The sequence below is a fragment of the Desmodus rotundus genome, chromosome 2 (assembly GCF_022682495.2).
Source record: "Desmodus rotundus isolate HL8 chromosome 2, HLdesRot8A.1, whole genome shotgun sequence".
Lineage (NCBI taxonomy): Eukaryota > Metazoa > Chordata > Mammalia > Chiroptera > Phyllostomidae > Desmodus > Desmodus rotundus.
Genome location: NC_071388.1, coordinates 78281445 through 78296895, shown reverse-complemented (window position 1 = coordinate 78296895; position 15451 = coordinate 78281445). Strand labels below are relative to the sequence as shown.

The following is a 15451-nucleotide window of genomic DNA, read 5'->3' as shown; positions in this document are numbered from 1 at the left end:
GGGAGATTTAATGACTATTGTGTTGTTTTCTTACTGATTAGGAGCAAAGATGGAAGAATGAAGATTTAATGAATATGTGTATTTAATGTGTTTATCTTTTTATGTGCTCGAAATAGTTTATTAAAGTCATAAAATTATACACTAATAAAAATACATAGTTATGGAATAGGGAATTTAAACTTTTAATTGGGTATTATATAATACATGGTGTTCCAAAAACCACTAAGTAGATGACTTTAAATCATAGGCCATATTAGGGATATATGAGGTCTGTCCAGAAAAAGTCCAGCCATTGTTAATATAATGAAAACAGTTTGGACGACATTGATGTAACCTGGCAGCCAAGGAGAGTGGATTGGAATGCTCTTGCTTGAACATTGATAACTTCACTGTACTAGTCAGTGGGTAGAGCCCATTGAGTGAGCATTAGTACTGTGTAGCTGTCACATTCAAAATGACTGAGCAAGTAGAGCAATGAATTTGCATCAAATTTTGTGTTAATCTTGAACATTTCTCCGCGGAAACTATTGAGATGATTCAGAAGGTCAAAGCTATGGGCAACTGGTGATTAGCAGCTTTATAATGACAGCGCACCCACTCATGCATCACATCTCATGCAGAGTTTTTTTGTGAAACATCGAATCACCCAGGTGACTCAGCCCTCCCTACAGCCCAGATTTGACACCCTGTGACTTCTGGCTTTTCCCAAACTTAGTGGCAGGGGGATCAAGGTTAGGGGATGGAGGGATTGAGCAAAAATGAAAAAGGACTCATGGACATGGACAACCGTGTGATGATTGCTGGGGGGAGGGAAGTTTAAGGGGACTAAATGGTAATGGAAAAAAAATACAATAAACATTAAAAAAATAATGAACATAAGAGAGTTAACCAAAAAAAAAAAAAAAGAGTAAAAAAATCACCTTTGAAAGGGAAGAAATTTCAGAGTGTCAGTGAGATTCAGGAAAATATGGGGCAGCTGATGGTGCTTGGGAGAACTGTGTGAGGTCTCAAGGTGCCTACTTTGAATAGGACTGAGGTGTCATTGTCCTATGTACAATGTATCTTGTATCATCTTCAACAAATGTCTCTTACATAGAAAATGGCTGGATACCTTCTGGACAGACCTCGTATATTCTGGGTTCTTAAAAGTTCTGTAAGATAGATCAGTGTGCTTCAGCCAGAGACTACCAGTACTATAGCTGTAGTTGAACAAATTTGGGTGTATTTTGCATTAATTTTATATGTATAGTCTTGAATTCAAAAAGGACAAAGTAAGCCCAAATAACTTAGAAGGAAGAAAATAATAAAGAATGAAGACGAACTAGAAGTCACGGAATTGACTTAGCAAACCTCTATTAAGATTAGTTAAGGAAAAGCACAAATAAACAACATTAGAAATGAAAAGGGGCAAATATTTTGCAGTGAGGGAGAATGAACACCATGGAAAACAATGGACTGTCTCAGTAAAAGTGTGTTAAAAACGATTTTACATAGGTCTTGGGCTTGTATTAGGTGATTTTGGAGAAGGTTCAGGGAAGTGGTGCTTTGCTCTAGTATGGGTGCTGTAAGGAAGTGGCAGGGGTAATCCTGTGATTTGGCATCTTACTAAATCTTAACCAGAAGGTGGGAGGAATGAATTGAGGCTAAAGTTAAAATTGTAAAAATAGCAGCAGTCACTCATATTAGCCAGGGATGTTTGGTCATTTTTGTGGTTCGGTCAGTGTTCTTGTTTTTGTCTGAGTTCTTACATGATTATGGAATGGCTTTGTTTTTGTCTTAATCACAGTAACAGAGTGATCTATTCTGATTGGTGTTCTTTGAAATTGTTCGTGTTCAGCAAGAGAATACCACAGCCTACCTGTGAGTGCCAGGCCAGCCTCTAGCAACACTAAGGCTTGTTTTACAGTACCAGGCTAGTTCTTGGCTGCTTTTCTCTTTCAGATATTAGAGAAAAACCACTAATACACAGTAAAAGCCAATAATTAATTGACATAGGTAGGAGATGATACTGAATTTCCTCATAACTATATAGGGTGTGTGTAAAGTACTGGTGGGTTATATTCTAAAAGCTTGTATTAGTGGTTTGATGTTTGAAATACATTTAACAGATTCTCCTTAAACCTTTATTTTCAAATAAATTTCCTTTTTAATATGATACCTTAGCAATTTGTATATATGTGTATTGGCAATGCATAAAGCATTTTAGTTTAATTTTTGAAGTCCTATCTTGAGGTTTGCATTCAGAGAGCTTTGTGTCACTTTTTTTTTTTACCTCAGTGGTGACAGTCTTTGTGGCTGGATGAAGGCTTTTTTTTTTAAGTCAGCTGAAAGTTATTTAGAGAAAATGGGTAATTAAATGAAGTAACATTGCCTTCCTTAAAAAAAAAACACACAATGATTATTGAATAATCTTGGCTTTTTGTTGCTTACATGCTGCTTTTGGAAGTACAGTTGACTTGAACAGTACAGCGGTTTGGGGCATTAAACCCTCATGCAGTCAAAAACCTGCATATAACCTTTGACTCCCCGGAACCTTTATTAACAGCCTACTGTTGACTAGAAGCCTCATAGTTAACACAAATAGTTGATTAACACGTTTTGTATGTTTTATTTATTATATACAGTGTTTTTATAATCAAGTAATCTAGAAAAAAGAATATTTAAGGCAATCATAAGGAGGAAAATATATATATTGTATTTATTGGAAAAAAATCAATATATAAGTGGACCTGTGTGGTTCAGACTTATGTTGTTCAAGGGTCCACTGTCACTACATTTAAGGTCAGTGGTGGTATGGATTCATGAATTCTGCATATTTTTGTTTTAATAGGTTACTTTTTAGGTCAGTTAAGTAGCTTTTTCTTTTTTAGGTCAAAAGTAGGCAAGAGGGATAACAGACCTATTAGTTATGTTAAAATTTATGTGTAGAATAAGGTGTTTATTGTATTATTTCAAGAATATAATGGAATAAGATGAAGTAAAATGAGCTTTTGAAGATATATAATTTCTATTAAATTAAAATTTTCTATAGGTTTTAATTTATTTTACTATAGTTGAATTCTTCTAATAAATCTTTTGAAACACTATGGTCTAAGCCATAGATCTGGCATCAGCAAAGACTGATGAATATTTATTTTTTCCAAAAGGTAAATTACTTGCAATAAAGAATTCTTTCCTTAAAAAGAGTTACTATTCAAATGACATCTATAGGTATCTTGTTTGTTACGCTTTGTAAAGAAATATTTATCTTTTCTTATTGCATATTATTCTGTTGATATACTTATTCAAAAAAAATTTCCTAATTTTAAGCAAATTAATTCTTTTATTCCAGTTAATGGCCAACCAAGACCCCTTGAATCAAGTCAGGTGAAATACCTCCGTCGAGAACTCATAGAACTTCGAAATAAAGTGAATCGCTTATTGGATAGCTTGGAACCACCTGGAGAACCAGGACCTTCCACCAATATTCCTGAAAATGGTAGACTGTGAATCCATGTTTTTCAATTTATTTTTACATTTTTTTGCAGATTTAACTCTTCAGTAGGAATGAGATGGCACTCTCATTGTCACACTTTCTTATTTTTGCCTCTTTGTGCTGGAATTCATGTGTATATTCCCAAACCTGCGTTCATCAGGGTTCCCTGGAGATTTGTTATACCAGTTCCTAGATCTTATCATAGATCTCCTGCAGGGCAGGGCCCACGAATCCCATTTTTAAAATGCTCTCTGGGTGATTGTTTTACAGCTAGTCTTAGATTCCTAGGTTTGTGACATAGTTAATTAATGAACCTTAGGAATTGAAATCATTTTATTTCAATTGGTATATGAAGTAATTTCAAGAAAAAAAAATAATTCTAGATTAGTATATTCAAATGGTATATTGTAAAGATTATCTTAAACAATTTTTAATAATTATAATATGCAAAGAAATTTTTTTCCATTTTACAGATAACATGTACTGTTTATATTAAGATAAAGCAAGATTTATCAGTAAATTTGGAACTGGCATAATTTTGGGACCAAATATATTTTTAAAATAAAGTGAAATTTAAGTGTATTATGAATTAAAAGTATATTTTTAAAAAATCTGCTTTTCTCAACTTTTAACATTTCTGGATATTGCACTTAAAAAATAAACTTTTTAGAATAATTTTTGTGTTGGTTATAAGTTTTATGTTACTGAGTCTGGATGACTGCATAAGAGAAGCTTAATAGAAAATGATTTTGTGGAGAAGTGGCATTGTATAATCCCTTGCAGCATTGAGGCTCTGAGATAGTTATTATTTGACCCCATTTAAATTTTGGAGTTTAGTTTCCTTTCTTTAATTTAGTTGTATTTTAAATAAAGATGCATTTTTCATAGTTTCCCTTTTCTTTCTCCAGCCACTGTGTTACTGGTAGTGCTCAATAAATATTTGGTAATTGATTAGTAATTCCTAGTTCCACCTCTGTATTTCAGAACATATTGGAGATTTGCTGAACTACTATAATGAGATTCTCCTGACCTCTTTATGATGAAACTTTTTATATTTTAGGTCAAAGCAAATTGCCTTTTTTAAACCTTGTCTGTCCAAACAAAAAGTCCCAAATTAGGTCAAGGATCTGAAGAAAACTTTTGACCATTTTCTCAGAAGAATTCATAGATGCTGACACAACAACATTTGCATATAATTTCGTGGGATATAAACATCTGTAGAATAATTTGAAACTTAGATAAAAATTCAAGTACAGTCAGTACTGTACAGACCTACAGTAGCTTACAGTCTGCTCCAAGGAATAGAATTAATAAGCTTTTTTGGTTTTGGTGAAGTATCCTTTTTGTTCTCATTTATTTCTTCCCACTAGATTGACTACTTTTCTTTATCAGTTTTTTATTTCCATGTTTTCATGTTTACTTCTTACCAATGTGCTTTATTTTTAGAGATGGTTGTAATTTATTTTTTGCTCCCTTCCCTGTACTTAGTAAGATCACTTACCTCTTGACCACGTGCCTGTGTGAAATTCCTACGCTTGTAAGCTCTTAAGACATATCCTGATTTAATAATCTTCTCAAGAAAAATAGCATAAGATAAGCCAAAGAAGCTACATCAGAAATTGAAAGTCTGGATCACAAAACTGTCAGTCATCTGTCATACTCTTTAGAACCATGTGGCTTGCTCTAAACCAAAAATGTGCAGTTACTTACGTTATTCAGTGCTCTACCTCTGTAGTGGTTCGTGGACACTTGTTTCCTCTGTGAGGAAGATAATGTGTAGGCTACTTTAGATACTGGATTGACCTGTTGCAGTAGCTCTAGCAGCTAATGGAGCAACTAGTATAGGTGGGTGGACATGTAGTGCTTTCTGATGGATTTAGTTTGCAGTTAGTGGAAGGATGCATAGGTAGTGGAATGTAGTAATATGAGGGGGAATAATTCATAAGACTGAAGTGATACGCTCTTGGGGTGTAGCCTTGGAATTAGAAAAAGGAAAATTAGTGAGGAAGATAGGTAACTGGTGGTCTTACTTTAAAGGAGTATTTATAGGAGTTTTCTTCTAGAAATTTAGGTAATATTAGTGTAACCAGTAGACGGTAGGAATAAATGAGAGCTGCAAGCCCATGTTTGCTTATATTTCCCTTAGTACTTAATGTTTTATCACAGGATAAATTTTTCCTTGATTAAAGAGGTGATCTAATAACTGATGTTCATTTACTTGCTTGGTACCAGAAAAAAATTAATAATTATCCGTTAATTGAGTAAATGGTTTAGCAGTGTTCTTTTTACCTGTATATTTTGTTTTGTTTTTGATGTTTCTTTTTCTTGGTCTCATGTTTCTATTTGTAAAATGTAGGTTATTCTTGAAACCCTTTTACAATGGAGTAGTATAAATGCCTATTGAATACACATGGTTTTAAATTTACCTGGCTCAAAATGTTTAGAATTTTATTTTTCTATTTTAAAACTAACTCATTAAAGAAAAATTTAAAAGTAGACATAATACTGTAATGAATCCCATGAACCCACACCCAACATTAACAGTTTATCAAGTCATAGCACTGTGACATCTACACTCCCACGCATTTCCACCCCTCCCACATTATTTTGTGCAAATCCTAGACACATATAATTTCATCTGTAAGGATTTAAATAAGTAATAAGTATTTTAAACAAAGACATAGCCAGTTAAAAGTATGTGTTTAATGTATTGGTAGGCTTGAGATGTCCATGTAATTTAGTAACAGACTAATAAACAAGTAGAAATAAAACATAAAAGCTGATAATTGTAACTTTAGTTAATATCTTTTCCTTTTACAGAATAAAGTAATTGTTCAGTCTGTATCTGGTACTAGGATATAGGTCTTGGGGCTCCAAAAAAAAAAAAAGTAAAATGTTTCTGTTTGTTAAGGAGCTTGAGGAACTTGAATTTTTTTTCTCATCTAATAATTCTTATGGAAGAATGTTGATTTAGTTTTTTGGAAAAGCTGTTATTTATCTTGTATTTCTTTTTGACTTTTATTCTAATTAAAAAAATAAAAATTATAAACAAGTATAAAGAAGTAGAATTATCTATAATCCTGCATTCAGAAATAACTTCTAACATGTTAGACTACATGCACATATTTAGAGTGTGGGGAAAAAATAGGTTTACAGTTGTTTGTGTGGAAAATAATACAATAATAAATAATAATACAGGAATAAACTATGTTTCACATACTCAGAACTGTAAACCTACTTTTGACCCACCCTGTATTTCCCTGTCTTCTATTTGTTAGCCCTTAGTGAGTATAGGTAAAATGGAAACAAGTCTTGTTTTTTCCTTTTACAGAAACTGTGGATGGTAGGGAAGAAAAGCCTGCTGCTTCTGATTCTTCTGGAAAACAGTCTACTCAGGTTATGGCAGCAAGTATGTCAGCTTTTGATCCTTTAAAAAACCAAGATGAAATCAATAAAAATGTCATGTCAGCGTTTGGCTTAACAGATGATCAGGTTTTAGGTAAGTTAGTTTCTTCCTCCCATCCTTCACTTGGTTTCTCTTTCCTTCCCTCCCTTTCCTTCTCTAATAGAAGGATAATTTGGGTATAGTGAGGTGCACAAATCTTAAAATTCAATACATTTTACATGAGTATGCCCATATATAAAACACCATTTAGATCAAGATGTAGATGATTTCCTGCACTCCGGAAAGCCTTCTTCTGCCCTCTCCCAGTTAGTAGAATGCTCCTCTTCATAGAATAACCACTATTTGGTTTAGGTAAATTTTATTGAAAACAGAAATCAGAAATCTTATTTTAATAAAATACAAACCATTTGATAATACTATTTCATATTTGTTTTAGGATTTAAATTATATATGATGTCTTAGTCTCTCTTCTGATCTGAAGTTAGAGAAATTTCAATTTAAATGTATAGCTGGTTAAATTGCTTTAGTGTAGAAAGTGCTGTTATATGAATTTTAAAAAATATATACTTTATTGATTATGCTATTATAGTTGTCCCAATTTTTCCTCCTTTGCCTCCTTTCACCTGGTACCCCCATTCCCTACAGTAACCCTCCACCCCCTTTAGTTTTTGTACGTGGGTCGTGCATATAAGTTCTTTGACTTCATATTTTCTATACTGTTCTTAACATCCCCGTCTGTTTTGTACCTACCAATTATGCTTCTTATTCCCTGTATCTTTTCCCCCATTCTTCCCCTTCCACCTCCCAGCTGATAACCCTTCAAGTGATCTCCATATCTGTGATTCTGTTCCTGTTCTGGTTGTTTGCTTGGTTTATTGTTTTAGATTCAGTTGTTGATATTTGTGAATTGATTGCCATTTAATGTTCACAGTTTTGATCTTCTTTTTCTTTCTTTCTTTGTTTAAAGATGTTATTTATTTATTTTTAGAGAGGGAGAAAGAGAGGGAGAGAAACATCAATGTGTGGTTGCCTCTTGTGCGCCCCCATCTGGGGATGTGGCCCACAACCCCGGCATGTACCTTTACTGGGAATTGAACTGGCGACCCTTGCTTCACAGTCCGGTGCTCAGTCCACAGAGCCACACCAGTCAGGGCTGATCTTTTTCTTAAGTCCCTTTAACATTTCATATAATAAGGTCTTGGTGACGATGAACTCCTTTAGCATTACTTTGGGAAGCACTTTATCTTCCCTTCCATTCTAAATAATGGCTTTGCTGGATAGAGTAATCTAGGTTGTAAGCCCTTGCTTTTCATCATTTTGAATAAATAGAAGGGGCTTCTTTCCAGCCCCTTCTAGCCTGTAATGTTTCTTTTGAGAAATTAGCTGACAGTCTTATGGGAACTGCCCTGTAGGTACCTAACTGCTGCCTGGTTTCTGAAGGTTTGCCTGGGAGGAAGCTATCTCCCAGCACTTGCCCTGTTTCCAATCACTTCACTTTCTCCCCATATGCCACTTTTGCCCTTACAGCTGTTGCTCTGGTGCTGAATTCCACAAGGGGTGGGTCTGTGTAAGTCCTAAGTCTGTGTGGGTCCTTTAAGAGGAGTATCTTGATAATCCAGCAGTTCCTTTCACCACCCTAACATCCCCCTCCCTACTCCCTGCCCAGTTTTTACAGCCAGAAGTTATGGGGATTTATCTTCCTGGTGCTAGAACCCTGCACTTTTGGGTGGTCTGGTTTGCGGTTGAGATCCCTCTCTCCTGAGGTATCCCTCTTGATTTTAATCCACCAAAGGTGAATGTGGACTGCTCATTCTGCTGCCTCTCTGTACCTCTCCACCTCTCCCCATGTCTCCTCCCTTCCTACCCATCTGAATGGATGTAACATGAATGTGGCTTCTTAGATCCTTGGCCAAGTTTCCATACAGCTCAGTTTTCTGGCAGTTCTGGGTAATATTTGTTTTGTAGTCTAGTTGTAATTTTTTCTGTAGTTGTGCAAGGAGGCAAACCATCTTTACCTATGCCTCCATCTTGACCAGAAGTTGTAGTATAAATATTTAAATCTTACAACAATACCTATACTGTGATTTCTTTTTATTTTTTGTCATCATTTCTTCAACATTTTTTTTTTTTTTTTTGCTTTTCTCTCTTTTGGGTTCCACATAAATTGGAGAGCTTAATATTGTCCCATAGGTCTCTGAGGTTCATTTTTTCTCTCTGTTCTTCAGATTGAATGATTTCTTTGAACTCTCTTCAAATTCACTTTTTTTTTGCCATTTCCAGTCTGCTGTTGAACCTTTCTAGGGAATTTTTATTGTGCTTTTAGCTCTAGAATTTCCATTTGGTTGTCTCTCTCTCTCTCTGTATATATATATATTTTTTTTTTTTCTGTTGGGATTCCTTACCTTTACATTCATTAAGACTATTTCCTTTTAATTCCTTTAGAGAAAATTGAATGTATTTTTGTTTAACTCTTTAAAAATTATAATAACTTCTCTGAATTGTGTGTCTGCTATATCTAACATCTGGGCTAATTTGGAGTCCATTTCTTTTACCTGCCTTTTTTTCCCTTGAGTGTGAGCACATTTTAAAAAAATTTTTGCATACCTGATAGTTTTTATTGAAAACTGGACACCATGGTTATTAATATGTTGTAGTGACTTGGGATTTTTTTGGTTCTTTTGAGGATGTTTTTGTTACTGTTACTCTAGCAGGGAGTTAACTTGTATGGACTGAAGCTACTCATTCTGTCTTCCCATGGAGTATAGTAGCAGATATCTCTACTCAGTTCTTTCAGCTCTAGGTGCTGCTGTTTTTTTCTGGGCTGTCTTGGGTGTCTCTCTCTCCCCGCTCCTAACTCTGGTCGCTGGGGATTTGGGAATGAGCTTATTCTCAGATTTTAGGTCTCATTCCTTTAGTGGGTCTCTTACTTCAAGGATTTTCCCTTCAAATTTCTAGATGCTTGGCCATGAAGTTTACACTGTGGCTTTCTGTTGTTGGAGCTGCAGAGGTCAGGACTTACAATTCTTACCCATTGTGATTCCATTGGTGGTAAACTCTTTTTTGATTTCTACTGACATTTGGTTGACTTCCAGTGATTTTTAAATAGTTGTTTTCTTCTATTTTGTTTAAGTTTTTAGTTGTTACCTGTGAGAGTGTTTACCTGACCAGTTTACTTTACTTTTATTAGTAACTAGAAATATAGGATTCAGTCTGTTAATTTTACTTTTCTTTGGTACTTTTATGGGATTATTCACTAAAGAGAACTGTGTGAAATTCCAAAGAGACACATATTTGTATATAATGTATAATCTTGGCAAAAGAAGACACCAGACAAGTGGCACACCTGAAAAACACATTTTTAAAGCAACTGAAGTGAGTTACTGTTACAGCTTTTTAATATGGAGGACTTTGAGAAATGCCAGATAGAAGAGTAAATAGTTATATATGAGATTAGCCTTAAATTTTTTTATTAGAATATAGAATATGCCAGACTAGACTATTATGATTAACACAGTTCACATTATTTGAAGACCATTTTTCTGGTAACTTTGGGTGTTGAAGTAGAAGAAACTGTACACATTGAAAAATGCCAGGGTACTTTGTAGATATTTAGGTGTGATGGTGTGAAAAACCTGGCTATAATATGAATGTGGACGTGGGAAGGAGAGATGAAGCATTACAAAGATAGGATGAGCTGCATTAACTAACAGATTACTGTAGGGAGAAAAGAGGAATAGAAGTAATACATATTTTAAGGATCATAACAGTGTCTTTTGTAGGAGGGATGTGTATGAATTTATCTACATGTATATAAATGTCAGTGAAATGGTGGTACACAGGAGCAGTTCTTCAGTTTTCTCGCATTACCACTGCTGTTATCCTAGTTTAGGTTCTCATCAAACCTGGACTGTCGGCTGCCAACTGTGTGCCTAAACCAGTGCCAAGTTCTGGGATATACCAGTACATGGGATAGATGTTTGCTCTCAAGGAAATTAGTCTATTATTTATGTGGAGGTTTGTAAGTGGTAATTACTTTCATAAGTTCTTGCTAAATAATCACTCTCATAAGCACTAGCTAACTTATTCTTATGGGAACCTTATGAAGTAGGAATTAATTTTTTTTTTTTGTACAGATGAGAAAACTGTAGCACAGGAAGAGATTAAGTAACATGCCCAGAGTTACACAGCTACTAAGTGGTAGTACTGGGATTTAATCACAGGCAGTCAGGCTCCAAAACCTGTGCTTTTAACCACTCTTCCATATTGTCCAAACCAAAAGAACTTAAAGGAGTAAACATATTGAGAGTTGTCTTCCTGATGTCTTTTTTAACTGTCACAATACTGGAACTTTAGTGAATTCTCTCCATTTCCTGCTTTGGTTATGATTTTGGAAGAATTTAAGTGGCTCCATGGATAAGAAAGCTAGGCCTTGTGAGGCAGATGAAAAGAATCACAAAGAAACCTGTCCAAAGAGCTTATAGTCTAAGAGGGAAGATGGGACCTGCTCAGAAATGCAAGATAGAGGTTGGTAAGGGTCATAATAAAAGTATACTCTACAGAAGTTCACAAGTGGAAAGAAGTGAACTGGGTGAAGAAGGCTTACTAGAACTGTGGAGTTATAGCTGAGTTTTAGAGTGTTGTATTTAGATATGTGAAAATGAGACAGTGGAGGGAACAGTGATAAATGTAGTAGAGGCAGAAAAAATATTAGATGTATTTTGGGAATAGGGATTAGATTAATTGAAGGGGGCATGTGAGAAGAAGAGTTGTAAGAAATAGTGTGTATCCTTGAATACCACGCTAGAGGGTTGAACTTCACTTATGGGCAGTGCAGACACATTAAAGAATGAAATGATACTTGCAGTTGATCGACAAAATAGATTGCATAAGGGGAGGATATTGGTATTGCAGAGATGAGTTTTGGATTTTGAAGGAGGCAGTTACTATTCTACATTTTATAGGGAAGGATTTCTACTTGTAACTTTGGATTCTTAAGAGACTAGAGCAAAGGAGAAAATAAAATACACATTCAGTGTAAAATGCTGCATGTTTTTATGCTTATTCTATAGTAGTTTTACTATAGTAGTTTTAGTCTCTTTTAACCAAACTTAGGAATTGAGCTTGCTAGGGAATGGTCTTGTATTAGATACTGAACTGACTTTATGACCCTCCAGGGCCACCCAGTGCTCCTGCAGAAGACCGTTCAGGAACACCTGACAGCATTGCTTCCTCCTCCTCTGCAGCTCACCCCCCAGGAGTTCAGCCACAACAGCTACCATATACGGGAGCTCAGACACAAGCAGGTCAGAGTGAAGGTAAAATAGAGCTTAGAGCACATGTGCAGAAAGGTACATGTGCAGAAGTGTTTATTGCAGCATTGTTGGTAATAGTAAACACTTACATATGCATTCATGCTATGAACAGAGTTGGGAGAGATTCAGATTTACTGATACGGTAAGTTTTGGGGTTAAAAAACCAAATAGAACAATATGTCAGGTATGCTTCTGATTATTGACATGAAAAAAACCTAAAGTGCTTATATGTATAAAAATACAAGGTGAAAGATCAGGAAGGATTCATACCAGTCACTAGGCCAGTGGTGACTGTGGGGTCAGAGGTGAACCATTGAGGTGATACTTTACGTGCTATTTTCTTTCCCCTCCCTCCCTCTTTTGCAACTGTGTATTATTTTTGTAGTTAAAAAATATTTAAAAAATAGAAGTAAAGCATAAGTTTAGTTAAAGTGTAGTTTTTGGAAGATAAAGAACCCTTTTTTATGTATTTGTGCAGTTAATGTCTTTTTTAAAAAATTTTTATTTATTGAATTCTTTTTTAAGAGAGAGTGAAGGGTGGTGGGGGCGGGGCCGGGGGATGGGGAGGGAGAAATATTGATGTGAGAGAGAAACATTGATTGGTTGCTTGCTGTAGGTGCCCCAGCCAAGGATTGGATGAGCAACCTGGGTGTGTGCCCTGACCTGAAATTTAACCCACATCTCTGTGGTATATGGGACAACGCTCCCAACCAGTGGAGCCACCCGACCACAGCAACAACGTTGAGGAAAAAAATGGTGTATTTTAAAATCAAACTAGTTTTTGTTAAATGATGTATCCTTGGATGAACAATTTAAACTCAATGGGTTTTGGTATTTTCTCACTGTAAACTGGACTCAACCAGGGGTTTTAAAAGAATGTCTAGTCCTGAATGAAATATAACTTGTAAGCTCAGTATTATTGTACAATAAATATGATGAAAAGGGGTCACTGCCATATGTCAGCAATGTTCAGCCTTTTTCATCTCAATGCATACATAAATTAATTACTAAAATTCTGTGGCACTCCACAAAATATACTTTTTTTATATAAGGATTTCTGGTACCAAGAATTAAGCAATCAGATGTAATCTTATTGTGCGACTCTATTACATGACCTGTATATTTATGGTTCAAGACGGGGCATTCACACTGGCCAGCTGTTGCTGTGTTGGCTGTTGTCATTTTTTTTATTTGAGAATCTAAGGGAAAAGAGGTCAGTGCCCCTGACTAAATAGTCAGGTATTGCATGTTTTAAAATTTATTGTGGCACACCAGTTGAAAATTGCTGTCATATATGAAGGGAATTGAAGGGCCATAAGCTCAGAACCGTAGGCACTGAGGTGCCTCATTGAAACTGTTGGCGCTCTGAAGGACAGGGCTAAGTGTAGTCATTTCCCCTTTTCCACAGTTTTGCTTTCCACAGTTTGAGTGACCTGCAGTCAGCTGTGGTCCGAAAATATTAAATAGAAAATTCCAGAAATAAACGCAATTCATAATTTTTAAATCACTCACTGTTCTGAATAGCATGATGAAATCTCAAGTCCTGTCTGGGATACGAGTCCTCCTTTTGTCCATCGTACCCACACTACACACGTTCCCTGCGGGTTAGTCACTTAGCAGCCGTCTCGGTTATACCTGCTGTTGTGGTATCACAGTGCTTGTGTTCAAGGAACCCTTACTGGATGTTATAATGGCGCCAAAGTCATTCCTGTATCTTCTATTATATTGTTACAATAGGGTATTGTTACTATTGTTCTATTTTATCAGTACTTATTGTTGTTAATCTCTTGTGCCTAATTTATAAACTGTCATAGGTATGTATAGAAAGAAACATAAGATACAAGGTAGATAGATATATATATATAATATAATATATCTGTAAAATGGTTGGCTACTGTCTGTGTTCAGGTATCCACAGGGCGTCTTGGAACGTATTTCCCATAGACAAGTGGGCGGGAACTACTGTAGTTACTAGTATCTAGGGTTCCTTCCAGATATTTAAATGTTTCTGTGAATTGCCCATACATGAAAGTACATTTAAAACTACACATTCCACTTGAAAACAAACACTAGGTGGTGCCCTAACTATTTGTATAAAGGGGCCATGTGGTTGTATAATGTTATTTTCAGCAACAGAAGCGAGTGACTGAGTTTAAAAAAAAGTCCTAGCCTGAAATGACTGAGCACTTTTATAAGAGACTCCTAATCATACTGCGGTGATACTTTTAGAGTTTTCCCACTGGATGGATGCTATTCATAGGGACTAGTAGGTGGTATTTTGCTGATGAATGAGTGGTCTGAGAAGAATTTCTTGTTGCTTAAGCCTCTTCTCAACCAGCTTTACTCACAGTGTTCCCTTCGTGCCAAGATTCAGCTGCCACAACCGTAACAAACTCGACTGAAGCGGAGGGGGGCTGAAACAGGGAAGCAAACCACATTTTGGATATGGTAGGGTTTAATGGCCGTACTGGGTGAACTAACATCTGTTTTGTTGTTGTTTTGTTCATTTAAACCCCATTTTAAGCTGTATACTATTGTACAATGGCAGTTGGAAGGATAATTTTATCAAATAATGTTAGCTATTCACTTATACAGGAATGGGATTTAAGGTTATACTAACAGTATCTCAAAATATTCTATCAAGTTTGCTTTCACTGAAACTTTATTTTCAGATAGGTAAAATTTTAAAAATATAAAAGGAGATAGAGTGAAAATTCAGAAGTTCTCTCACTGCTGAACTCTTAGCATTTACAACCAATGTTCATATTACAGCTAAGAAAGTTAAATGATTCTTAATGTCAACACATAACTATAGTTTACCCTTGAACAACATGGGTCCAACCACTTCCTTTTCCAAAGGCATCAGATTAACACTGTTCAATAGGCATTGAATTCTTTTAGGGTAGCATTTATGCCTTACTAAAGTTGTTGCTGTTTTGAATTTACGTTAAAACGCGCAACATAAAAAGTTGTATGTTACTAATCTGTGACAGTAGATGAGCATTGGGGAGATGCATCTCTAGATTGGTGCAATCCAGAAGAAATACAATGGAAGTCAATAAAATTTAAAATTTTCTGTAGGCTTCATTAAAAAAAGTTTTTAAAAAGGTAAAATTAATTTTAATCATACATTGTATTAAATCCAGTATATCCAATATAGAGTCATTATTTAAAAGTTAACATTTCCATTCTTTTTTGTTCATACTGCCTACTGGAAATCTGGCCTGTGATTTGAAAAACTTAACACAAAAAGTACAT

General features: G+C 35.4%; 1 protein-coding gene across 4 annotated transcripts in view; it reads left to right on the top strand.

Moving 5' to 3' along the window:
• Positions 1-15451, top strand: part of TFG (trafficking from ER to golgi regulator) — a 35838-nt gene that overhangs the window by 12182 nt on the left and 8205 nt on the right. For 2 of the 4 annotated variants that reach the window (XM_053918298.2, XM_053918297.2), the window contains exons 4-6: positions 3332-3478; positions 6807-6974; positions 12056-12196. In XM_053918298.2, the coding sequence (XP_053774273.1) occupies positions 3332-3478; positions 6807-6974; positions 12056-12196 (456 nt within the window). The remainder of the gene's footprint in view (positions 1-3331; positions 3479-6806; positions 6975-12055; positions 12197-15451) is intronic. The other 2 variants (XM_053918300.2, XM_053918299.2) reach the window with 1 other exon arrangement.